The sequence below is a fragment of the Vanellus vanellus genome (genome assembly GCF_965231255.1).
Source record: "Vanellus vanellus genome assembly, chromosome: 3".
NCBI lineage: Eukaryota > Metazoa > Chordata > Aves > Charadriiformes > Charadriidae > Vanellus > Vanellus vanellus.
This window is the reverse complement of record NC_138907.1, coordinates 125,502,570-125,529,826: the sequence shown is the minus strand read 5'-3', so window position 1 is coordinate 125,529,826 and position 27,257 is coordinate 125,502,570. Positions and strand designations below refer to the sequence as shown.

The following is a 27,257-nucleotide window of genomic DNA, read 5'->3' as shown; positions in this document are numbered from 1 at the left end:
TTGGCTGCCGTCGTGTCTGATCTCAAAAGAGAAGCCGTAATGGGATGAATGCATTCATCTCGGTGGTGGGATTGTATTACACATGATTACCAGGTTTTATCTTTATGGGGGATGTAAAACATAAAGAATTCTGGGGTTTGAACGCTAACCAATTAAGCAGGGAGAAGAATTGTGTCCCAGAACAGACAGACTGCCCTTTTAAGGCATACTAAGGGTGTTGCAATCTTTAGTTGATATTTTTTGCTACTGTTGTGGCTGGAGATAACGGCACCGACAGTACCAGGCGATATTTGGGGTTAATGGTCAGAGGAAGGAGGGTGAAAGGCCGAGACTTCCTCCTAACTGAGAAAAGTATCAAATTCTATAGGAGCAGGGGAACAGGAGGACCTCAGACATCCCCAAAGAAGGAATGAGAATTGGACGTCTCCTCTAACAGTGGTGTCTCCGTCAGACGGACAGGAGCTGCAGGACGTGGAGACAAGATCACTCCCTCCTTCCACCTGAGAGGGAGAAAGCAGTCCTAGGTTTGATTCTGGGGTGTATAGATTGAGCAGAGTTTCCTTGGATTTTGCTTCCACTGATCACTTTATAACATTTTCTTTAGCTTAGATTTTATAAATTAATACCTTCATTTGCCTGGTTTAAGTTAAAGATGACTTCAGCAGTTGGCAGGATACAAGGTCTCATCTCTACAGGCACGATAACATTGAGATGAGGGCACTGGAGCACGGCAGCAATGCCCGATTCCCACATAACATTTTTGGCGTATCCAGTGACAGGCTGTTCTTCTGCTGAGCTCTAAGGACTGTGCAGGAAATATCTTCTGGTGACTTACATTAGCCAGGCAAGTTGACAGCAGCAAGGTATTGAGGATTGAGGTATCCTGAGATTCTGTGGGTCATTTCTACCAGTCGTCCTAATATAGGGTTTTTCCACCTAGGAAAACTCTGCCATCTTCTTTTCAAGACCTTAAAAGAAAACCAAAACTTCTTTTGGTTATCTCAGCAACCTGTTGTTTTTTCTTAAACTGTGGAATGGGAACTTAATCTGCCTTTGACCACCCACCTTCAGAGGGTGAACAAACACTGGAACAGGCTTCCTAGAGAAGTGGTTGATGCCCCATTCATCAACTGCCCCATGCAGTGTTTAAGAGGCATTTGGACGATGCCCTTAGTAATGTGCTTTAACATTTAGTCATCCCTGGAGTGGTCAGGCAGTTGGACTAGATAATCATGGTAGGTCCCTCCCCACCAAAAATATTCCATTCCATTCCCTAATATTGCTCTAGATGTTTATTCATCTAAGGTAGCTGTACATTCTCCACCACCACAACTGAGCTTATCACAACCCTTCGAGTCACTAGCAGAATAGAATAGTAAAGCAGAAGGAGCTGTTATACCCTAATACAAAAGGGGAAGAAATTATGTCTACAGGAAAGTTGTGGGTTTGTGGAAGAAGGAAAGGGCAGTGCTATCGCTTGCTTAGATGTCCTTCATCTTTGCTCATGTCATGGTCTAACGTCTTGAGAAGTTCTTATCCTCCCACTGGCTGAAAAGAAAAGCATATGTGCCGTCTCTTTTAGAGAAATTCGTGTGATGAATTGGTTCTGCTGCAGGCTGTTGCAAAGGCAAGTTCTTGGTAGTATTTAGTTCTCTTGGATGGTATTCATTTGCCAAAACACAGATATCTAGTGCCACTTAAAATCCCCTTGGAATGGCAGCCTGGCCTCCAGGAAGACACAAAGCTTCTGTGGGAAATCTCTCTAGGACACCTCAGGTGGCTCTAGGCATAATTTCTGGACAATAAAAGCAAAATGTAGGCACGCTGCCATCATTCCTTTCGCCTTCTCCGTCCATTACTTGTCTCTCTCATGATTATATGTAGGTCTTTGAGGCAGCGATTGTGTCTGGCTGTGTTTGAATGGATGCTGAGCAAGAGAATTGTCATTGGACATGGGGAAGGAAAGAGATTAAGCATATTGCAAAACATGTGAAGATGTGGGTAACTTTTTTTCTTATTTTAAATCCAGAGAAGAAAAATACAGAAAAAATATGATCTCTCTTTCTGAAGTTCAGAGCAGATGAAATGCTAGGTTTTAATATTTAAAAAAATACCTTAAACATTAAACAGCTATAAACTTTTCAAAAATACTCCATATGAAACAATGATTTTTAGCAAAAATTGCTAAATATTTTAACATAGGAAATGCAACGTTTTTGTATTTTTACCATGTCAAAAATAATTTTCAGAACTGCATAGGAGCCAAGACATTCATTGACAATGACACTTTCACAGCAAACAAGATACCATTTGAACAAACGGGAATTGAAAAAAACAAATAAACAAACAAAAAAATTCCTTTCTTGATAAATTGCCATTGATTGCACTTCTAATACTTGAGGAACACTCTTGGATACCACAGTGCAGAGCGTAATACCATCCACAGCCAGGTTCACGGCGACTGTTTTATTAGTTCAGGATTGATGAAAATTCTCAAATGTCTTTACATGCTCAGGGTTTTGAGAAGAAACAGTTTTGATCTCTGACGTGTTTTAATGCTTAAAGGGTTCTTTTTTTTTTTTTTTTTAAGGTATTAAACCCAAACATTTAAACTGATATGAACTTCAGTGACAGTTCACAACTTCTTAAGCATTTTTGTCTGGGTTTAGAATAAGAAAGCCTGATTTCTGTTCACACCACTTGTTCCTTAAATACAGCTCAAAGCAAAGCAGCTGCTCCCGTTACATTTCCTACCACATCCGTGGAGTCAAACTCGGATCAAGTCTCTAGTCACACTCGGGTACAAAGCAAGCTGAACTGGGAGATCCCAGTTCACACAAGTTCCCTAGAAGCTCTCCAAGCTGTGGCAATGTTTTCACTAAACCTATTTCTGGATTTCAAAGCTGGATAGACCTTAAGTTGTCATATCCCCCTGGTAAAAGATCTGTGCCTTACTCCTGATCTGTAAACCATGGTCCGCCTTCCCCAGAAGAAATGTCCATTGCTCATATTTAATCGCTTATGTCACCTCCTCCTGGATGGAGCAATTTGATCCTAAAGACCATTCCGATGCTTGATGCACAAAGGAGGTTATACCCTTGCTCACACGAAGCAAAAGGGGCTGAAGGAGTTGCATGGAGACCTACTTATCCTCAAAAAGGATGCACCAGAAGGGAGTTTGGGACATGCACATCAGCAATCCACAGTGACAACTGTCAGTTGCTAAAATCTGCTTCAAGTCGGTGGTGTGTAGGCTGCTTTGGGTTATTCTTCCCTCCTCTTGTCTTTGCAGCGTCTTTGGCCATTCTCTGTGGCCTGACACATTCTTCCATTGACTGCCGAGAAGACAGACCCACCTTCATTGAATGTGATGTGCAAGTCAGGGTGGGTTCCTATCGCCAGAGAGGATCTTTGTCTTACCTGTACGTCTGTGAGGACAGCCCACCTCAGCGGCACTGGAGGGACATCAACCCACCCCAGAGGCGTTTTGCTGGACTCTTTGCCAGGTTAGTGCTGAGTCTCTCCAGCAGCTGAGTGGGCCCATCCATGAGCAACGTCTCCCAGAAGGTATCCCACCTTTTGCAGAATCTGACCCTGATAGACTGAGGGAGCAAATTTCTAATTGTTAGGTCTCAGCCAACCGAGCAATTTAGCCTTGAGACCACTAGAGAGCTCCGCTGGGTTGCGAAATTTGTTCCTTGTGTCTATCAAAGCATCTTTAGTCCCCCCTCCTTCCCTCCCATCTTTTTAAAGTGTCTGAGAGACATCAGAAAATCCATCTTGTAAACAGCCTGCTTTGTTCCTTCTTAGGTTTTAATATTTATCTTCTGATCCAAAGCAACATCTGGTGGATGCCAATGGGAAAAAAGATTAGGCATTATGAAAAGCAGAAGTCTTTTTTTTTTTTTCTCCTTTTTTTTCACCCTTCTTCTCTCCAAGCAGTTTCACGAGCAAGAAGTCACAGAGAAAATTCAGCAGGCTGCGCGATATTTACTCAGGCACTTAGTCAAGGCTCAGGCTTTGCAAATCCAAGGCTAGGTTGCCCAGGAATATAAATTGGGACCATTGCCTTTAATGGAGTGGTGGGGATTTATACCTGCGGAGCATTTACTCTTAGGAGTAAGAGGGAGGTCCGAATTAAGGAATAAACAGATGAAAAAAAAAAAACACCTTCCAAAAGATGTTAAACAAATAGAGAACTCGAATATCACTGCAACACATTGCCCGTGATTTGCTCTACACAGTGAACTCATTCCTGGCTGGCGCATGATTCCACAGACCAGGTATTTTAAGGGAGTTGCAGAGATTTGGTCCCCATCCTTATCTGGTCCTTATGTCACAGCTGGTGGTGTGAGTCACCAGAGGGAGTTCTGGATGCCCTGTGTTAAGGGAATAAAGCCAACTGGCATTTACTGAACAAAGAAAACAAGACACAAGTTACACATTTTGTTTTAATTTGTTCAAAAAACCCCAACCAAATAAAAAAGAACGTTTAAAGAAAAAAAAAAAGTTTACACAGTTGCAGCATCTGCCTGTCTGTCTGTCGTTCCTTCCCCACCCGCTTTTGAGCTCTGATTAGTTTGACCTGGGTTTCATAAGGGATGAATGTCTTAAGAATTATGAAATTCTTGGGCTGCGGAGGAATTTACCAGAGCACTGATGTTTTTTCCGGTGACTCTGTTTCTTAACTGGGTCTTGCTGAAGGGGAGCAGGGGCAAAGAAGATTGTTTGATTTCAGATGAGTTTCCCCGACCTGAAAAATCTGGGGAGAAGTAGAGGAAGAGAGAGTTAGAAGACATCCAAATTACCCACTTCAGAGCTTTTGAAGACATTTTTTCAAATTTCAGTTCAGAAAAATATTTAATTTCAAAATATTAATGGAATTTGTAGCAAAGTGTGAGAAAATGAAAATGTTCAAACTAGAAATGAACTGTTTGGGAAGTTCCTGAAATAACACACATTAATTGCTTGAATTAATACTAGTAGCTAACAATAACAAAAAAATATTTGGATTTGAGTTCTGAGCTCAAATTCATCCCAGGATGGGGACAAAACTACAGGAATAATTCCTGGCTTAACTGCACATTAAATCTCTCCTGGTCTTTCTTACTAGTTTTACAGTGGTTCGAATAAGCCTTTTTCTAATCTACTTTCTAATACAGCCTCTGCGTTGCATACACGCAGTGGCAGATGCATGTTCCTTAGAAGAGGTGCGAAGTTTCCAGTTAACATCACTGGTACCAAGATACATCCCCGAATTTCCCTTTAACAAGTCACTCCTCCTTTTCTTGCATTTCCTTTAAACACTGCTATTTGTTAACAGTTTTCCAGCATCGAGGTTTCGGGATGCAGTTACTAGAGGGCAGGGAGGAATTGGCTCTTTGCCTACCAGCAAAGCTTGTTAAATTTTGGTTAAAAGATGTGAACAACCACTCAGAGGTCCTTGTATTGACTTCAGCGCCTGGCAAATTGCGTCCATGCTCTGCATCTCGCCAACAACAGCCACCCTCTTCTGCCTTTAAAACAGTCGGTTATTTAAAAGATGCAGCTTTTTCTTGTAGCATTAAAAAGAAGTACTATGCAGTCTTGAAAGATAGCCCAGTCCGTTGAATTTATTGTACAGGACAAGAGCAGTTCTCAAAGTGTTGCTATCAAAAGCAAGTGTAGTTCCCTACGGCTGGCTTTTGATTATTGATACAGCAGAGGGAAAGGTTCATTTAAATATAGAAATAAAAATTCTCTCTTAAAAAGGTTCAGCTACTTGAAGAAGGCTTTTTATTTTATTTTTTTTTTTTTTTGTCGTTTCTAAAGTGGTTCCTTCCTTTAACACTTTAACCCTGAAAAAGGGCAGCAAAACAAACACCCCCTAAATGCAGTCAGAGCAGCTCTTTGCTTGTACCGTGGGCTGCCACATCCAGCACGGTTTGAAAACTGCAGGTTCATCAAATCATCCTGATCATCACCCTCCCAACAGAGCTCTTGAGTGTTGGCTTTCCAATTGGGTCTATTTTGGTAGAACTTAGGCTCCTAACGTTGACACTTGAGAAATTCCCGTTAGATGGGGCTTTCAGGGAACCTGAAGACCTCTAAAAATCCCGGTCCCACTTATCTGATCCTCTGTTTTGTTGAGGAAATCACATCATGAACTCTGCCCTTTCTTAGCTACTCAGAAAAGTGGTACAATTTCTGGGCTATGTCGGTGTTGCCATAACTCATCCCCTTTCCACTCTCCTTCCCACAAGTTGCAGGTCTGTATCTGACGGTGGGGCGGGGAGAGGAGGAAGAAGGAGCAATGGCTGAGGAAGGAATGAAAAGTGACATTGGATTATCCCGCCCTGAGATCCAAAACCTGTAGAAGTAAATTGGGAAGTTTTCCCCTCATTTTGAGGGAGGTTGGATCCCGTAGTTCCCCGCAGCGAAGCGCTACCAAAGTCGGCGGCTGTCAGCGGCAAGACCAAGGAAAAATATGTTTCTTCCCCACCACCTTTTTTTAGTACTCCTTCCCCCTGCGCAAGGAGAGGCTTTAGAGCAAATGTCTGTTAGTATAACTGGCACATATATCGAATCTGCTTAGTCTGGGCTGTTAAGTAAGTTTAATTAATTTACTAAGTTAATGTTCCAACGCTAGCAACAAAGCATCATTGCAATCAGCTGGGTAGCAGGAATTGGAACCCCTAAATGAGCTCATTTTTTCACAGTTGGAATTAGGGACCAGTTAGCCAGTTGTGTGGTTTTTCCAATTTCTCCACTTGCCCTAGGGGAGTTGCAAGTTATTCATTCCCTGTTGCTAAGTGTGAGTAAGACGGGGAGGGGGGAGACACGAACAAACCCTACTCCGTGTAGGAGTCCATCTTTGATCCTAACGCTGCTGATTCCCTCCTTGTTGTCTGCACTTGTCTTCCTGCCTTGGTCCTCGAACGGCATTTGCCACTGTTTGTAATAGTTTGGGGAAGGAGAAAGGCATCACTGAGAGATATTTACTGCATGTATTTTCATCCTGAGCGTGTGCAGATAAAGGGGGGAAAAACAAATAAACAATAAAAGAATGGAAACAAAATTACAGAAATTTGCAAAGTTTGACAAATGGTGGTCAGGAGTTGCCACAAGCTAATGGCTTGCAATGATTAATAAGAGTAAAAATAATTGCATTTCATTAAGATTGATGACACCCCATTTAACCTCCCTTCTCGTTTCAGCCCTAAAGTGGAAAGAGATGAAGTTCTCATCTATAATAGCTCCTGTAACATTACCATGGAAACTGAGGCAGAGATGGAGTGTGAGGGAGCTAATCAGCCAATTACCGCCAAGATTACTGAGATATGGAAAAACTGGGGCCAGAACACTCAGGTATAATCAAATCTTTTTTACAGACTGATTCAAACAGCTTAAAATTAAATTTGTAATATTGTGTACATTTAAAGGGGGGGCGGGGGGGAGAAAACAATTTAGGCTGAGCCGCAGCAATATATAATATTAAATGCTTTCCAACTTTGAATAGCAGTTCTAATGCAGTGTTGCTGAATTAATGCTTAACTATGGTTAATCATGTATTTTATAAGACATAAATGAGCTTTACCTTATTTTCTGGGCAATGTATATTTTTTTTTAACACTCTCCTTTTTTACATAAATTCAAAGTCTGTTCTAAAAATATTATTTGATGTTACTTGAGCAGAAATTTTAGCCATGGGATACAGAGTTTCAGCTCTCTGGCAGAGACTTTGCATCAAGCGTTTGGTTTTTTGCCCCTCTTCAGTATCTGAAGTAAAACGGGACAGTCTTCCCAGTGCTATGTGTGGGTATAGCAAGAAGAAAGACGTCCACAAAGTGTTCATTACAAAGACTATGGCCCTGAACCGACATCATTGTAAGGTTCTACATCTAAAAGTGTTCGTTGCAAACCTAAAATGTCCTTTTAGAATCCTCAGGGTGTTGCAGAGTTTTTATCATAGACTACTTTGGTTTGGAAGGGACTTTTAAAGGTCATCTAGTCCAACCCCCCTGCAATGAGCAGGGGTGGTTTTTGGGGGTGCTGAGCTGAATAAGGTTTGTGCCACCTGTGAGAGGAAATTCAGAGGGGCTGGGTATTTGGTGAACATCAAATATCCCTTTGGCACCATCCTTTTCTAAATGAGCAGCTCCTGAGAAGTGATGGGGACCTGCCCCATACAGGACAGTGCAAGTGGGAAGAGTTGCGCACCTGACTTAGAACAAATCCTGGGTTTTATCTCGTAAACTAAATCATCATACAGTTGTCTTAGTGTGGTTGAGACCTGGGAACCAGTTTGTTTTTTCAGGATTGATATTAAAGCTATAATGGTAATTTTTAACTCTGGTTACAATGAAATTTCCTTTACCACCCCAGAAGTAGCTGCTGTGTCCCGGCAGAGTAATTTTGCTGTGTAGAATCTAGCATCAGATTCGAGATCTTTTACTAAAAGTCTTCGAATATTTGCCCTGCAAATCTAGTCTACATGTACTATTGCAGCTGAGTAGCACAAAATACAATTGCTTTTCTTCATTCTGTTGTTTTAAGTCTGTCCTTGGTCTGTGAAGGAATGTCACACGTAGCCTTTTACCTATTAGTTTTCGTTTGCTAGTTCTGCTACGGGAAACGTGCCCAGCTAAGGAGAAAACCCAGAAAAAAAAAATAGAATAAAATAAAAAAAATTTCTAGTTGGCAACTACAGGAGGGCAGTGAAGGGAAGTGCTCATGTGAGTATCAGATTAAATAGTTACTACTCCTTTCATTCATATTTCCCTTCCTAAATGTGAGAAGGGCATCTCTACTGCCCTAAAGCCCGGGCTGCAGCGTAGAGGGGCTGTTACCCGCCGCTGGCTGTGATCTGAACGGCTCTGTCACGGGTCTTGTAGTCTCAGTAATGAGATGATGACAGGTTATCTTTTGACTCGGGTGGGGGCAAGAATAGGAAGTAGCGGTGAGGTTTGTCCCCGCTATGGTTTTTCTGCTCAGAGTGGGGAAAATCGAGGGAGTCCAAAGTGTGCTGAATGAACGAATTCGTTCAGGGAGAGCAGGACGAAACCAGCAGTGCTTTCAGATCTGGGATTTGCTGCTGCTTAATGAACCCAGCGGGCGTTTGGAAGCATTTTATCCCTCTTCCCAAAACTGGCCTGGGTGAGCAGAGGTGGATGGGTGGGGAGTTCAGATAAATGGTTTCAATTTTGGTCCCTTTCTAGCTGACAGCATCCCGTTAAGATTTACGACCTGGTGCAGCATACGCATGCTTCACTGTAGAGGTTTAAATCATGTCATGTGAACTGGCCTTACCTTTCCAGTGGAAATAATGGTCCCCAGGTTCAGCACCAAGCAGTGCAATGCATTAATAGCACCACGTGCCTTAGGATAATGGTGCTATTAGCAGGCAGCGCAACTCTGTGTACAAGTAATGGGACTGCGTCTCTTTATAATAACATCTGGCACTTCTGTTGCACTCTCATGCAAGGATCTCAAAGCACTTCATAAAAAACGGGCCTGATCCCTAGCTGTTTTCGGCATGGCTGCACTGCTCCCGGTTTTGTTTTCTGCTTACTCTTCTGCCAGCTGAACGATGCCCAGGCAGGCTGATAACTCAGCAGTGCCTTATCTCCGCTGAGCTTTGTGGGAGTGCTGGAGTAGAGATGATTAGATGATGATGGAGCCAGGATTAGCTCCAGGATGGCACTGGAAGTAAGAAGAGGCACGGCAGAAAGGCTGAGGGAGTCTTGTCAAGAGCATGGGATGAATGGGCATTGGCAAGAAGAGAGAATAACCTCAGTTCAGAGCAGAAAGCAATAAAAAAAACCTCAAACGGTTGGTTTTAGGAACTTCAGTCTAAGGAATACAAGTCTTAGGGTGAAGTCATTTTTTTTTTCTTCAGTTTTTATAAGACACTTAATAGGGCCTGTCTATAATTCTTAAAATAATAAGGAAGAGATTGATGTGGTTAGCTGGGATTTGGTAGGTTGGAAATGAGGCGAACACAGACTGTGAATGTGACAAGGTTTTGCAGCAGTCTCCTGGTGGGACAACGCTGGGCAGAAGGCTTCAGAGATGCCTGGAAAGGAGCGTGGTGGGTGTATGGGAGAGGCTGGGTGACGTGATACCCCTGGTAGCAGGAAACCAAACTCCAGTGACATGGTGGTCTCTTCCAGGGCTGTGTTTCTATGATGCGTTTAGCAGCTCCCTTACCAATAGCTCACAGACACAACCTAGAGACATGGAAGAGGAATCCATGCATAAGGATCCTGGTGGACAGCGTGCAGCAGAGACATGTCCATCAGCCTGATCTGCCTTCTTTGACCAGCAGGACCCTTGAACTGGAAATAGTCCATTTTTCTCTTGCCTGACTCTGCAGAACAGTATCCAGACAGTAAATTCACCCTGGATCTGTGTATCAGCCTTATTAAAAATTGGATTAAATGTCTGTTGTAACTCCTCAAGGAATCAGACCTTAACCACGCTCCTTGGGTTTTGAATAACACATTGCCAGACCCATTGCTCCATTTTTCTGGTCACATCCAGAATACATTATATACATTCCCAAGGTTCTCCCTCGCTATCTGTTTGAATTGCAAGTGCATGTGTAAACTGGGGACACCAAAATTTTCTGATGCGATTAGCAAACACCACAAGCACTCTTTCTCAGGAAGTTAATGAGGTGGTTGTTCTTTGACCTCTTTCATTGTCTTAGATATACAGAAACTCCAAGTACTAGAAGATCATTGTACAATAATGTACATATACGAACTCCTCACATGTACATTTTTTTCTCCCAATACATTAACTCTTTTTTTTTCCCGCTGATAAATATGTATAAAGATCTATATTAATGAAAATTAAGAGCTTAACTCTAGACACCACAATTTTTGTATGATCTGCATGAGATAGCTAAGCTTAATTCTACAGGGAAGAGAGCTCTTCAACCTCTGATTTCAACATAACTTTGCTTGAAAAATGGGCTGTATCTCCCATTTAAAATTAGAAGGTTATTTTTTGAAAGTGCTGGCTGTCCTATTCGTGTTGTGCATGCTGCTCACATGAGTCAGCCACTTGAATTTACTGTCCAGGTCGAACCCCTTTGAAAACTTTTGGGCAGGATCCTCAGCCAGGGAAAACAGTTGTATTTTCTGGGAGGTGATGCGATATCATAGAATCATAAAATGGTTTAGGTTGGAAGGGACCTTGAAGATCATCGAGTTCCAACCCCTCTGCTATAGGCAGGGACACCTCCCACCAGCCCAGGTTGCTCCAAGTCCCGTCCAGCCTGGCCTTGAACACCTCCAGGGATGGGGCAGCCACAGCTTCTCTGGGCAACCTTGGCCAGTGCCTTACGACCCTTAAAATGAAAAATTTCTTCCTAATATTTAATCTAAATCTCCCTTCTTCCAGTTTAAAGCCATTCCCCCTTGTCCTATCACTACATGCCATAGCAAAAAGTCCTTCCCAGCTCTCCTGTAGGGCCCCTTTCCATCCATCACTTAAGTTTTGTCCCTTCGAATCTGGTCTCTGGGCTGTTGTTTGCATGGTCAGTCTGAGCTGGACTCAGCTCTGAATCTAGAGGACCCCCAAAATTTCTGGGATTTTCAAGTTGCTGGCTGGAGATCTGTGAGTTTCATGGCAGGCTTCATGAAGCTTGAGTTCACCAGCTTGGCTTTTTCCTGGGAGCTGGTCTGTGCCTGGTCATCCCCCAGAGAACAGCTTTTATGGGTTTCTTTAGAAGCTGATTTAGGCTCTTGCCTCACTTTGTGTTTGAAGTCTTGGCCCCCGTATGACTTAATTAGGTCACGTGAAGTAAGCAGCGGGCCTCTGCCCCACTGTTGCATTCGGCATCATTAGTGTTTGTAACTTGCTCCATTATTATCTAAGGAAGAGTCGCGGAATTATTTTTGTATCGGTACATAATGTAATTTAGCCTACCAAAAGTGGGGGGGAGGAGGGAGGGGAAGGGGAAAAAAAAATCCAGCACCGATTGTATATCCCACAGGACTTAATTAGTTCACAGTTTCACGATACACTGGATAATGGGAAGATATGAATTAAATAATAAAGGGAAAAGAAAAGCTCTAATGCTCACTCTGTACCTGTCCACTTCCACCTTGGCTGCATAATGAGGTGTCAGCTACCGTGACACTGATGAGACATGCAAAACGCACCGATAACACGCGTAAAGGATGCTCGTGGGAAGGTTTGACCAGGCTCGGATGTCTCCGAACCCATTATGCTTAGTGAGCCTTCAGATTATTATTCCGGATCACTGGACCAGAGCTAATCATCATGCAAGCATGCTGTTTGAGCAGTGTTTCCCTGCTCCGATTCGCCCCCCTCCTCTGGCCCAGATGGGTGATATAATGTTCATCGGAGGGCAGATGCCACGTGTATTAAGTCAGTCGTAGGGAAGCTGAACTGGTATACTAGTGAATTCTCTACAACCCAACCCTCCAGGGGTCTCTATTAAGAAATGGAAGGCTAATAAAAAATAACTTGCAGGATAAAAACGCCATCCTGGATTATGGCTCTTCCCGGGTACGCTGTGCTGTCTTTAGTTTGTTTTTAAATAGGGCATTAAGGGAAGGTCTTGAGATTTAAGAAGTAGCTTAGAATATTGAGGATCTGTGAATTCTTAGCAAGGCGAGTGATACCGGGATAACCGCTTTGTTCACTTCTCAGCAGAAAAAAAAAAAAAAAAAAAAAAAAGGTAAGGGAAAAAAAACCACAAAGTCTGTGTCTGAGAAATGCACAGTCACCTAAGAGACCCGTGCTGCTCAGCCTCCGCTTAATGTAATCAGGACTAGCTCGCCAAATCCCTTGGATTCCTCTGCAGATCTTAGAATCACTTCTTTCTTTCTTTCTTTCTTTTTTTTTGCCCTTATTTTCCCCATTTACCATCTCTCTGGATGCCACAGAGTTTGGAGGTGAGGAAGGAAATGAGATGATTTTCCCCGTTGGAGGTATTTGGTACTGTATATAGGTGGGAAATCCTCGATGGCTTTCTGGGGAGCTTAAAAGGCTCCCTGGAAGCAGAGAGTACTCTGAATATAAAGGGCATTACTTTATTTTTCACAGCAGGACTCACGTTGAATCTCTCGACCGTGTTGTCCGTCTGTGAGGGTTACAAGCGATGGGAGGTGACTCTCCCTTGCAGGACCAGCAGGTTCTTTGAGCTCCCCATGGTAAATGTGTGATGCTCTTTCACTCTCATTTTAATGCCATCCGCACATGGCCTGGATGTTTGAGGGGTGGATTTCTGAGGGTGAAGTGCTCATAGTAGGTTGCCCATGCTTGTAGACACACGTGGGCTTCCAGTTTATGGTCAGATATTTTTATAAGTATCTTCTGTCTAAAAAAATAATAAAAATCCAGTAACTTCAGTAGAGTACCAGTGCTTGAAGGTGAAGATGGGGTATAATCCTTCAAGCTCCTTTGCCTTCAGAGCCCTGGCGTACTCTAATTCCTACACTGTCTTCCCTTTGGTACCCTTCGGCCATCTATCTCCACCTGCCCTCTTTCTCCTATACTGTCCATTTATTCCTGGAGCAGCAAAAGGTGCCAGAAAGGGTAAACGATCCTCTCTCTGCCTTCTCCAGTGCTCCCCTTTCCTGTAACACTCATGAGGAGAATCACTGCACCAATTTGAGACTGGTTAAGCAGGGTACAGATGAAATCTGCTGCCTGCAAGGATGGACGCATCCTGGTCTGAGTGGGAGCCCGTGAATGAGCCCTGGCACCATGTGCTAGTAGAGATACCAGAGATTTCTTCACCGAAAGAGTTATCAAGCATTGGAACAGGCTGCCCAGGGAAGTGGTGGACTCCCCATCCCTGGAGTTGTTTAAAAGACGTATAGATGTGGTGCTGAGGGACATGGTTTAGTGGTGGACTTGGCAGTGCTAGGTGAATGGTTGGCTTCTATGATCTTAAAGGTCCCTTCCAACCTAGGTGACTCTATGATTCTGTGACTTCCAATATGAGGCCATCAGATTTGTGCTTCCTCCCCCTTGGTGCAAGGGAAGCAGTGCCACCTTCCCTGCGTCACCGTATTCTGGAGAGGGATGCTAAAGGGTGCTTCAGAGCAGCGTTTCCTCCTCACCCTCCTTGCCTTAAAAATTTTTCAGAGGAAGCGACAGAGGAGATTCCAGTTTGATATGTAGCTTGTTTGTATATCTTGTAACTTGAAGGATAATTATAATAGAATATAATATTTCATTCCTGTGTACCCCTTTAGATACTGTAAATGCTCAGGTCCCTTTATTTGGCCATAGGGATCCAATCTCACAGAGGCTGGGGAATGGTTTTGACTAGAGGATATTAGGGACCATCCTGATAGAACCTGACATTATGGTGTCCTGGGCTTTGAGTAGGGCTCCTGAGTACTTTGTCAGTGCAAATAGCCAAAACCGACCATGTTACACAGGACGGGATGCCAGGAGTAGCACCAAATGAAATTCTTCTAAAATATTTTGTGTGTATTTTTTCATAAATACGCACTTTTAAGAGCCCAGCAAGCCCACCCTTACGTCTCCACCTTCCTTATTTCTTAACCTCCTTGCTTGGTGACGGCGTTATTTTCAGAGGGGAGCAGAGAATGCAACAAAGCCAACCAAGATTTGCAAGCCTCACAGAAAGGGAATGGTGGAGTCCATAAGGATCTAATAAAAAGAAAAGCACAAAGCCAGTCTTGGGGTGCGGATTGCTATCGGAGCAGAGAGAGGGACCATCTGCAAGGTTGTTAAGATGTAGGGAACCAAGATGGCCTCCACAGTAACCACAGGCAATGTGAAGAGATAAATGGTTGACCCGAGCCCGTGTCAGGCTAGGATTGATGCCACTATCAGCCCTAGTGCCTTTGCAATGATTTTTTAAAAAATCTCTGATAGAGTGTGTTATCTAGTTACTGGCACGAGGGCAATGGCCTGGAGGCAGCGAGGAGGAGGGGGGAGGACGAAGGAGAGGAGGAGAGAGAGAAAGAAAAAAAGGTCATTCCGGGAGGACAATCTCTGTTGGACTAAATGAGAAAATAAGGGCCTTGCTCTGAAAGGGGGAGGTAAATAAATAAATAATAAAAAAAAAGTGGCTTCTAGGTGTGTGAGAAAAGGATGAGCAAAATTGCTTCTCTTTCTCTGTTTTTCTTTTTCCTTTTTTTTTTTTTCTTTCTTTCCTTCTTTTTTTTTTTTTTTTTTTTTTTTTTAATGGGATCAGCCTTGGGCTGCAGTGGGAAATTTAGGAGATGTGCTTGCGGTGTGATATTTTTTTTTTTCCTTTAACTTTTTGCTTCCTGATTTGAGGTTTAACTCTTTCCTCTCTTACCGTCAGATCAAAAATCGAGGGCTGAACTGTAGCTTCCCCCCCTGCTCCCCCCCCTCCCCCCATTTTGAACAGCCTCTTGGTTTTTTTCAATCCCACCATCTTTCTAGTGTCTCTGAGGAGATTGCTTCCTAAGTTGCACATGCCTTTTCAGGGAGCCCTCTTCTCCCCATCACTCATACTGCTGCACTCGAGGCACGTTGGAAGTTACCCCCAGGATGGGATGTTGTTACCCCCAGGGTGGGACGCCGGTCCCCCATAACCCACAGCGCATCAAAACCTTTCCACTCGCATTTAAACACACCCGTGTGAAATCAGAACTGAACGTGGCTCAGTTCTAATGAGAACTGTTTTCCTTCTCCCCTCCTCCGTTTATTCCTGCTCTCCACCCTTAAAGGAAAGACAGATTCAGAGTGAAAAGTGTTATTTCGGAGGCGCTCCTCCAGGCAAGAGAAAGCAAATCTTTCCCTTCCCGCACAAAGAGAAGGCTCGAATTAAGGTCAGGAGGGTGCGGGGAAGCCTTCCTGGGGGACTGGGGGCACGGTTTCTCTCCGCTTGCTCCGAGGCTCTTGCACAGTCTTGCTGCCACTTTCCTGTTTAATTATGACAGAGACTCTACTTGACTCCTTTGGTGTTTATGCAGTTTTGTGTTTAGGCAGTCTGGATTCAGGGGAAGGGGCTGGGGGTGTTTGATGCCTGGGTTTGTGCCGGGTTGCATGGCATTGGGCTTTGGATGCAGTCAGAGGGAAGCTTTCTCCATCTTCCCATTTTGAATTCAATAGGAAAAGGGCTGAGCTCCTTGGGGACACACATAACCCACTCCTTGTTCTTTTGCATTGGAGCACGGCTTAACATACAAGAGGGTCCTGCTGCCCCTCCTTCGGTGTGATGTGGGCTGAAGATGCTTTCAGACACTTGCATCGCTAACACAGGACTCTGCATCACCATCTGACTTTCTGTGCTCTTTCCAATACCAAACAGAACAGTACTGTGCACTCGATGTTCCACAAGGGAGGTGTCTGTGGAACAAGGGTGTTGGCTGACCTGCAACCACTTCCCAAGTGTTTCTTGGGCTTGGTTCAGCACCACGCAAGGGCCAGGCATGTAGTCAGCTGTTCTGAAAGCTGGAAGGTTTTAGTAGTGTGGAAATGGCCAGAGTGGGACCACTGGAGAGGGGCCCTGGACATGGTTGGATCATGGATGGAGATGCTGTCTCCATACTGTCGAAGCAACACCAAAAACCTGTGGCCAAGACTGAGAACTGGGTTTGACCATAACGTTGGAGACAGCCCCTGGTGTGAAGCACTGAAATGCCAGATCTGGAGGTGGAATGAGTTTCCCTCTAGACCTTAGAAATAATCAGAGACATTTTTTATTTTACTTTGTTTTATTTTATTTTATGTTTTCTGGGTATTTCATTTTAGGCACCTAAAGCCACACACACTAAGGCCCTGACTGTCATGTGAATGTCCAGTTCTGAGCTCATTCTAAACCTCTCCCTCTATGCTGTGGTTCCCTCATCCAAACCAAAAGTGATTTGATTTGATCTTGCAAAATGCTGAGCCTATGCGTGAGTGTTGGTATGTGTCAGGTGCTATGGTGGCTCCATGTTCCGGCAAATCACTCCTAATTCCTGGTGGTTTATTCACAGGAATTTATGCAGGAGAAAAACTTGCTGTACGAGCACAAAATCATTGAGTTCTCTGGGACCTTTACTCCTTTGGATAAGCACTGGCAGGATATGGGCCAATAACTCAGTGGGGCTGGTTATCATTAGCCATAAGTTGCAGAGGAGCAGGATCTCCTTCTCTTCTGCCCTCACCATGACACCATGAGCCAGCACTGTGCCCTGGTGGCCAAGAAGGCCAATGGCATCCTGGGGTGCATCAAGAAGAGTGTGGCCAGCAGGTCGAGGGAGGTCATCCTCCCCCTCTGCTCTGCCCTGGTGAGGTCACATCTGGAGCATTGTGTCCAGTTCTGGGCTCCCCGGGTCAAGAAGGACAGGGAACTGCTGGAGAGGGTCCAGCAAAGGGCTACGGAGATGATTAAGGGATTGGAGCATATTTCTTATGAGGAAAGGCTGAGTGACTTGGATCTTTTTAGTCTGGAGAAAAGATGACCGAGGGGGGATCTTATTAATGCTTATAAATACTTAAAGGGAGGGTGCCGGGGGGATGGGAACAGTCTTTTTCCAGCGGTGCCCAGTGACAGGACAAGAGATAACAGGCACAAACTTGACCATAGGAAGTTCTATCTTAACATGAGGAGGAACATCTTTACTTTGAGGGTGGCAGAGCACCGGCACAGGCTGCCCAGAGAGGGGGGGAGTCTCCCACTCTGGAGCCATTCCAAACCCGCCTGGACGTGTCCTGTGCCACTGCTGGAGGTGCCCCTGCTCTGGCGGGGGGTGGGACTGGGGGAGCTCCAGAGGGCCCTTCTGACCCTGACCAGACTGTAACTCTGGGATTCTGTCTCTACAGTGTTTCTGCTAGGCTGTAGTGTGTACCTGAACCCGGTGTAATACCTCTGTCATTTATGGCCTTTGGTGAGAGGCGGGTGGTGGATTACACCACTTCTACAGAGATGTAGCTCTAAAGAGCTGAGTTTGGCACCCAGCCTGGCCTCGAGCCATGACTGCAGGCTCAGGCTTCCCATCCAATTCACAAGAAGTGAGAAGAAGCCTTGGTTAGAGGGTACGTGTGAGGCAGTTGGGTTTTTCTTCATTTAGAAAAAAAAAGTGGCTAAATCCTGAGGGTAACAAAAGCCTGAAAAGTTTGGTCTTGTCGTAAGCTACTGGTAGTGATGGAAATATAATTGTCTTGTATCAGGATTTCTTTTGTGTACAGACTTTAGAGTAAGGAGTAGAGTAAGGATGAGTAGTATTTGTTGTGTTGTTTTTTTTTAAAGTTTGATTTTTCTCCGGTTTTGTTACTCTTAGTGCCATCACAACGGTTTTCATAGACTAAAGAGTGTGAATATGTGTACAGTTAGAGGACAAATGAATTACTGTACTATTTCAGTTCAGAAAGCGTTTATTAAAAAAAATAAAAAAAAATAATTGCTGCAGCAGGAGGAAAAGCCAGCATGTTCAAGCACTGTGCCACAATTAATCTACTAGAGCCTTCCTTCTGTCTTTAAGGAAAGGGTTAATTTTATGTGATTGCCAGTAAAAACAAGCTGTTTTCATGATGAGTCTGTAATAGCCGGGTGATGGACTGACTTAACAACTGCTTGCTAAATGCTGGGTACCTTTTCCTGATTGGCGGCTCCGAAAGTGGAAACCCCTCATTTCCAATCTGTCCTTGTGAATAGCTGCAGAGCAAAGGACTTCATTAAGGGATCGTAAGGCTACCTCGTAAAAACCAGCAAATAATTACGGCAGCGAAGGGAAGGAGCGCAGGGGACCACGCGCTCTGTGGTCCCCCCTGAAGAAAAGCAGACATCCCAGGGCAGGGGAGCATCAGGTGAAGTGGACGCTATAAACACTTTCCCGTGAACGCTGCGTTTTCTCAATAAAGCGGCAGTTTAGCCCATCTATGGCTTTAACAAAATATTCCCAGTTAACTCCATGGGTGGTGCAGGGCTGGGAGCTGTTAGCTCATATTCAGTTAAATTTCAAATGTCAGAGCTCATTACCGCTGATTTTAGCCAAAGACAGTTTGTGAGGAGCTTGGTAAATTTGACTTCCTCAAATAAAATTGAGGAAAGAGATTGCCGTTTTGCTTATTGATTTATTTTCCTGCTTTCACACATCTTCTTTGGGTCTGTGATTCTGATCAAGGGTCGGGCTCAGCTTCACCCACTTAGGGATTACAGTTCTCTCTCTCTCACACACACTCTCTTGCTCTTTCACTCTCTAATTCTAGTTTATTTGCCTTTTTTTTCCCTCCTGCCGTAACCTCTGTTTGGTGAGTGGAAGACGCGCTTTTTGCTTTCACTGTTGAGCAGAACTTTTCCCCGAGCTCGCCAGCAAGCCCACGCGGGCCCGCACAGCAAGGCAGCACGGCTTTACGTGTCGAGAAAACTCTACAAAGCTGGGTAGAAAGGTGTGAAATAATTCTGTATTAATTGTAGAGATGACTCAGCCAAGGTCTGTCTGTCTGTTTCCCTATTTCCAGGACTTAGCTCCTTGTTTTCTTGAACCCCTCTGCGCCAAATGAATCGATGCAGAAGAAACGGCCGGGCAGTCAGTGCTGCTCCGCGGCGCTTTTTTGGAAGTTCTACTGGTGTCACTACCAGGGTCAGTTCAGGGGCTGGAGCCACTGGAGGTGAAAACGTGGCTTCAAAGCTGAGGTGGCCCAGGCAAACGCTGTAGAAATTGATATTTCCCGTGCAGGGAGGACTGCAGTCGCCAGTCACCGGCGTGACCCAAGCCAGAGTTCTTTTTCAGGTGGAGGAGAGGCGGTTGCTGGATTGCCAGGTACCTGAGGGATTGAAGGCAGGTACCACGGGGTAACAATTTTGGTTAAGTTTCTCCAGGTGGTGATAGCTAGCAGTGCATAGGTCTATTAGGTTTTGGACCGAGGCACTTCCATCTCCTGTATGTACGTCCTCATTTGGGTACGTACCCTCATACGGCGCCCATCTCTCTCTGAAATCAAATCTGCCTTTGGAAAATGCTACGAGACACCCATCTGCATCCTTAAGCACTTGAACTACCTGAAAAGAAGTTGCAGAGAGGTGGGAGTCAACCTGTTCTCTCAAGTAACAGGGGAGAGAACAAGAGGAAATGGCTTCAAGTTGTGTCAGGGGAAGTTCAGATTGGATATTAGGAAGAATTTCTTTACTGAAAGGGTCATCGGGCATTGGAACACGTTACCCAGGGCAGTGGTGGAGTCCCCATCCCTGGAGGTATTTAAGTGTTGTATAGATATAGTGCTCAGGGACATGGGTTAGTGGTGGGCTTGGCAGTGTTAGGTGGATGATTGGACTGGATGATCTTACAGGTCTTTTCCAATCTAGAAGATTCTGTGAATGCATTCAGATATGGGGCTCAGGATGTGCCAGCAAGGGTCCTTGGGAAAGGCACCCTGGATTTTTATGTCCTGCCGAACGATTACCAGGCAGACAAATGGTGTGTGGGAGGGCAGCCCGTGAAAGCCATGGAGTGTACACTGTTTCAGGGGATCTGCATTCCCAACAAAGATGAGCTATTACAGCCCTGCAAGACAGAGGGATGGCTTTATAGCTCAAACAGCAGCAGTTTGTGCTTTCAGCTCAAAGGCCTCTCAGTTCAGCGGGCAGCGTGTTGGTCGAGAGGTTCTCTCTCACGCTAGCCTCTCATCTCGTTGTCTGATTAAAATGAAGTTTGGGCGAAAATCTCTTGAAATGACAAGAGTGGTTACTGTCCCATAACGTGTGTGATGCTGCTCTTCAGCGGAGGCGTAGTCGTTGATGGCATAGCGGTTCAGTACAAAGCGCACCAAATTAGCTTCAGCTGCCTTCTGGCTTGTGTTGCGGTGCTGTCTGCACCCCTGCTGAAATTGCCTATCACGTGCCGCTGTGAGCTCAAACTGCTGAAAAAAAAATAGAAAATGAAATAGATGGAGGCACTGCTCCATTGAGGGTCAGTTCTAATTTTAGCTATATAAAATAAATGTATTAAAGTGTACGTATCTGCTGTAGACATGTCCTCATTTGGAAGGCGTCTTGCATCAGGGAAGGTTCTCCTGTGTTTGTGCAGCTCCTTGCACAGTAGGATCTGAGGGTTTATCTGAATTTATTGCAGTTAAATAGACACCTTCGACTGCAGAGAAGTAGCATAGGTGTTCCCAGTCTTCCAAATGCGACACAGTGCTCAGATTCCCATTAGGACTTGGTAAATTCAGCCCAAAGTGTCAGTGCAAAGGTAGACATCTCCCGGGCCACGATAACCCAGTGTTACCCTATTGCTTATGTGACCTTTTCTGTAAGAGTCCCATCTTCACCTTTTTACCTTTCTGGCAGATAAGTGTTTTGATGATGACAATAAAGATACCGCAAAGCACTTTTATTCTTGGTTGCCCCATCTGGGCTGCGCGTTTGATCCGAACGGCCGGAGTTCCAGTCAGATTGCGCTATCAGATGGAGCTGGCTCTTATTTCCTGCATTATTCTTCCTGGCTGTACCGCATTATGCAATTATGTTTGCATTTAAACCTGAGCACTTACCTGTAATGATGCTGTAGTCCAGTACATGATACATTACAGCAGTAGATAATGCATACAGATAGGCTTAAGAAAGCATGTTGTTGATGTGCTAAAACTAAACAGGGCATCGCGTTTGAAAGCGGACTCCGAAAGCTCGCAGATTAGGCTGAGCCATTTAAAAAGCTCGCATCACTGAAATGACAGCCGTGCGGGGTGAAACCCTCTCCCTGCTGGGCAGGTAGAGGATTGAAAGGGTGGCGAGGGCTTCCCCCAGCATTGCCCTTCGGTCTCCGTCACGGAGATCTGCCACCGGTGCTGCTGGTTGCTGCCGCCCACTTCTCCAGGAGCAGGAGGGTCTCAGCGGCTGCCGGGAGCCCCGAATCACACACCCCTATAGCACAACCTAAGTGCGGGGCAATGATGCGGCTTCGGGAACAGACTGCGCCTCCACTGCTGGCCGAGCCCCTTACGCCCGTGTTACCCCTGCGTCGTGGACGTAGCCTTCGGGGACAGATTCTGACCAGCTGGTTTGCATCACCGTGCTGTTATGGACACACACTGCTGCTCCAGTGATGTTAGCTGGGTTGGTTTAGGTGGTGCTTAGTAGCTGGATGGACCCTGGCTGCCGGTGCTGAGGGTGATGGTTATTATTAAAAAGTGTGCCAAGGCAGGTCATCTCTAACCTCCTTTAGGACATGAGGCAATGGGCACAAACTTGACCATAGGAAGTTCCATCTTAACACGAGGAGGAACTTCTCTCCTGTGCGGGCGGCAGAGCACTGGCACAGCTGCCCAGAGAGGGGGGGGGAGTCTCCCACTCTGGAGCCATTCCAAACACTCCTAGACGTGTCCTGTGCCACTGCTGGAGGTGCCCCTGCTCTGGTGGGGGGTGGGACTGGATGATCTCCAGAGGGCCCTTCCAACCCTCACCAGTCTGGGATTCTACGGCTTTAGTAACTTCCCTACCTCTACGCAGGGTACCGCGTTGGAGCAAGGGGGCAGATTTCAGAAAGTAATGACTTTCAACGCTGGTCTGCATCAGATCCCAGCCTGGGAGGCAGAAATGCCGTGTAGCCCAAAGAAATTTCTTCGTGCCCATTCAGGTCCTCCCTCTCAAACGTGGAATTGACTTTAAAAATACATTTTAAACAGGCAAAACGTTCTGATGAAGCTGCTGCAGTGATTCAGCAGAAGTCAAACCTGGTGCAGGCAGCCATGAACTTCCTTTGTGGGATAATGAAGCAGTGCCCTCCTGCTACACAAGGTATCAGCAGGCACATCGGTTTCCCTGCAACAAAACAGGGACGGCAACCTACAGTTTTCCTAGCAGGTCATTCCTTCCATCATGTTCTGGGATTTTGTGGACAGAAGGAGCAACGGCTGGGCGAGTGTCATCTGATTTGTTTGGGAGAGAGGATATACGGGTGATGAGACAACAGCAGCTCTTACAAAGCCTCTGACCTTTCAGTTGGGCGCTGCTGAAAATGTTCTCAGTGGTAGTAGATGTTTCTGTGGAGCAATACTGGGATGATAATGAAGTATTGTTCAAGGTACGCCTGAACTTCTGAATGAAATTGAGGGGAAAAAAGTTGTAGTAGAAGAATAGAAGAAACGTGGCCCTTCTGCTATGGCTGAGGAGATGTGGATGCATACACAACAGTGTCAGTGTTTGTCCTTGGATTGTGTGGTTTTGCTGTCTGTATGCTTTATTTTATGCATAGGATGTATCAAGTTGTAGCCCGCACGCAGCACTTTCCCTCTTCAAAGCACTTTTCCATCTTTTCCTGGTAAGTCACTGCAAACCCTTTGCAAACCAGGTTTGCAGTGGAGATGGTTTGTGTATCAGCTGTATTCCCTACATCCCCATGTGTGAAAGTCAGGGGCTGGATCCCACATCAATGTTCTGATCTCCAGCCCACCCTCGCAGCTGATCTGGGAGTCTCACAAGATTTTGTTTTGTTTTGGTTTTGTTTTTTTTTTTTTTTTTTTTTCCTGCCTGATCCAAAACCCCCATCATCGCCAAATCTCCCGTTGGGGTGGACCAGCCTCATTCCTCCTGCCCCGTTTACTGTAGTGCTCATTCGGAAATCCTTCTGGCTGACACGTAGGCACGTAATTTGATTTCTTTTCCTGCAGGTGGCTGGAAAATTGTTCAGCTAATCTTTGCATTTGCAATATTTGCTCTCAGATTAGTTAAAGTAAGTCAAGATCATTCGATTGTGAGACAATATTTGCACAGTACTTACTGCAAAGGCCAACACAGTCACCACGTTTGGCTATTCCGTTTGTGTAAACAACTTGATGTCGCAATTTTCTCATTACCGTTAAATTGCCATTTTTAATTTGTCTCAGAAGCCTTCATCCTTTGAGAAATCACTGGTTTAGAGAGATGTGTAAATTATGTGTGCCCTTTAACTGCTCCCTGGAAAGGCAAAACCAGTTGCGCTGTATCTAAACTGGAGGATTGCACTGAATTCCCCAATGTGTTTACATGCACAGGATTTTCATGCAAGTTGGGCGTGAGATTAAAATACTGCACTGGGACAGCTTCCACTGAAATAAGCTGTCCCTGAATATCAGGCCATAAATGAACATTAGGAAGACTCTTGTGAATTTGCAATGAATTAAAGTAAAGTAAAGAAAAATTGCATTTTTTGAAACAGGGCTCTTCCGAGACATTTCCTCTGCTTCCAGGGTGTTTTCCTTAATATTTGAAGTTAAGACTTCTGATTCTAGGATCGACCTGCCACCATAGCCCTCAAAAGACCCTGAGAGACCCAAGAACAACACTTTAGGGCTCACGGCAGTGTGGTAAATAGACCTGGACTTTCCCGTGGGTCTCATGGTTTGTTTAATTATGGGGTGGCTTAATACTGCTCATACCCCCCACCCCCATTGCTCAGTATTTTACCTTGAATTGGGGTGAGCTTTGCTGCCTGTCCATAAGAAGCTGGCTCATTCTATATCTGGGACGTGCAGCCCCTGACAACAGCGATGTCTTTTCAGTGCCCTCCCTATGAAAACACCATTAGATCTAACTAATACTCCATGTCCTTAATTAAATACCTCTGGTGCAAAGAGCCTTACCTTCTGTGCTTGGAAATTGCAGTGATTACTCCCCTGCTGGAAAAGTCTTTTTTTTGGTGGTTGTTTTTTGAGTGGTTTCACTGGTTTTGTTGTTTGGGATATTTTTTTTTATTTATTTATTAAAAAAAAAAAACAAAACAACAAAACAACCAGAAATTAAGCTGTTTCTCATGCCATTGTCCAGTTGCAAATTGGCCTGAGACTGACTTGTGCCATGGGCTCTGACCTCTGAAACTGCCCACTCATTTTTTTTCTGAACTAATCAGCTAGATGAACTATTTACAGTTGGCTTTTGGGTCTTCTCACTGCTTTCGCGGCTGCCCCTGTCTGAGTAATTAATGACAGCGGGGTTTGTTTATGGTCTTGACTTACTAATGCTGTTGGCTGCAAATGCATTTTTACCTCTGGGACGTGCCAGTTTCCTGGTTCTAGTCCCACCTCACCAGCCCAGGTCAATTTTTTGTGTGTAAACAGATTTATCCTGTAATAGTTGGAGAGAGACTAGGGTCATTCATCAGTCCCGTAGAGAACATGCCCAGCCAGATTCTTCCCTTCTTAAGCTTGTGCAACTCAGCAGAAGTTAGAAAGATTCCTGCAGGACAGATAAAAGTAAAAAAAAAAAAAAAAAAAAATATATATATATATATATATATATAAAAAGAAAAAAAAAAGAAAAGAAGAAAGAAGAATCCAGAAAAATCCTTTCTTTTTAATTCAGGGGACAGAGACTCTCAATTAGAAGTAAAGGTATCGGATAGTGTCCAGCCACGTGTCCAGCCCTGATCCTTGTTGTATCAATGCTTGTGGGAGTCATTAATGAAGGAACTGCTATGTAGCTCTTTTAGGTAGGATAATACCAGCTACATTTTATAGCCTGAGAAAAGGGGTAAAGAGAAGTTACATAGCAACAGATGATGCAGATAGTCATAGGAATATCATCTTATGGCCTTGGAAAGGCTTTGTTGGGTTATGTTCCAGGCCTGTTCTCGGCAATCTTTGGGTTTGAAGCTGATGAACTCCTAGGAGCCAAGAGGCTGTATTTTCTTTGCAGGAAGGCTGGGAGAAATCAGAGTTGTAATATGCTCTTTTTTTGACACATTCTTTCAAAGGACTTTCCAAAAGGAACCAGATTAAATAGAAATTATAAAGGTGGATGTGATGCTTTTACTGAGAGGATGGAAGTAGACTGTCCATTGCAAACTTCTCCAGAGGTTCTGCTTTCATTACTTTGTACTCCTTCACATCCAGCTTAGAAAGCTCCTCAGAAATACCCCGATCAACGGCAAAGTTGGAGGACTGTAATGAAGTGCGTATGAATGGAAGTCCTTTAAGGGGTTGCTGGTCACACTGTAAGAAGCACTAGACTGCTTTGGCACTCTGATTTCCAAAGAAATGCAATACAGGCTACTTTAATATTTGAAGGTATCTTCTCTGAAATTGCTGTCTGGGCAAGAGAAACCCTGTAAAAACTGATAACTCTTAATCGCTGTTTTATTTGCTTTTCTGCAGTGAAAATTGGCCTTTTTGGAATGGGAGGGAAATTGTTTAGGAAATTGTTCTGTCCATTTCTGTGTGGAAGTCTAAATCCGTACATTTTTCTACAAAATAAGGTGTTGCACTGTGCTGTTGGTAGAGAGAATAATTCTTCCTGCTGCTTATACTTGGTTTTGCACAATGTAAGGTCTTTTCTGTCCTCTTTGGGAGGACCCTGTTCTGTCTTTCCCATGAAGCTGTATATATGCCTTCATTCTCACTGTTCACAAAATCCTTATACGCTGCCGGGAATGGAAAGGCAATTGCAGAAGACAATTGCAAAAGCCCTCTTTTGGTTTTGGTTTATATAGAAAAAAGGACGTTTTTTACACTGAGTGATGGAGTGCATGCAGGAGACTGTTCTTATATCAGCAAGATGAAAGATTATCCTATCACGCTTGTCTTGGGGACGCTGTTTATACAGAGGAAGACCTATCCGTGCCAATGGAAATTCTACGACTATTTTTTAGTTAATTTGACAAAGGTTTAGAGGTTCTACAAACAGGAGAGGCAGGGAATGATGCCAAGAGACAGGTTCAGCTTCTTTGGGCACTGGGCAGCGTTTTGCATGCTAATTCCACTGACTGTAGCAAATAACATGCACTTGCATCCTTTTCCAAGTGTGTGCAGGAGGGAGGAGCCTGCACCAATTTGTCTGTTTTAATTATAGATGTTCTACCCACCTTCCTAATTGCTCCTTCATTAAGAAGTAGCTTGTTGTTTCTTTTTTCCCTAGGAGCTAAAAATAATCAACTTTTGTTTGTTTCTGTAAATATTTTTTTTTTTTTTTGCCCTTGAGGAGATAATTATTTCTATTGTTGCATGAAGATGGTGGCCAATACAGGAGGAATAATTAGAGCAGATGGCTGAAAATATTTCCCTTGTAAAAGACATCTAGTGTAATAAAATACCTCCCCTCCTCTTTTGTCTCCTCCAAATATACGTTTTTCTTTCCTTCAGGTGGATGGGGGTTGGGTGAGGGGTGTAAATCTTTTCCTGATATATTAAACTGAGGAGCTGTCAAGAGTTCACAGCCTGGAAAGTGAGCTCCCTGTATCCATCACTGAAATTAAAGTGTTTTCAAATGTGGCGTGGAGTCCTGGGTCTACGGCATGGGGAAATATACGCTGTACTCCATCACTTAAAATGTTAACCTTGTCTCTCCGTGGTGACTGAGGAGAGGAACGCTTGCTCTCCGTAGTTGCTGGTTA

General features: G+C 44.4%; 1 protein-coding gene across 1 annotated transcript in view; it reads left to right on the top strand.

Annotated features, from left to right (window-relative positions):
- PKHD1 (PKHD1 ciliary IPT domain containing fibrocystin/polyductin) overlaps positions 1-27,257 on the top strand; it is a gene marked incomplete at both ends in the record, with an annotated part of 274,861 nt that overhangs the window by 53,475 nt on the left and 194,129 nt on the right. Inside the window, 2 exons of the mRNA XM_082481732.1 lie at positions 3,293-3,506; positions 7,197-7,347. Of these exons, the coding sequence (XP_082337858.1) occupies positions 3,293-3,506; positions 7,197-7,347 (365 nt within the window). The remainder of the gene's footprint in view (positions 1-3,292; positions 3,507-7,196; positions 7,348-27,257) is intronic.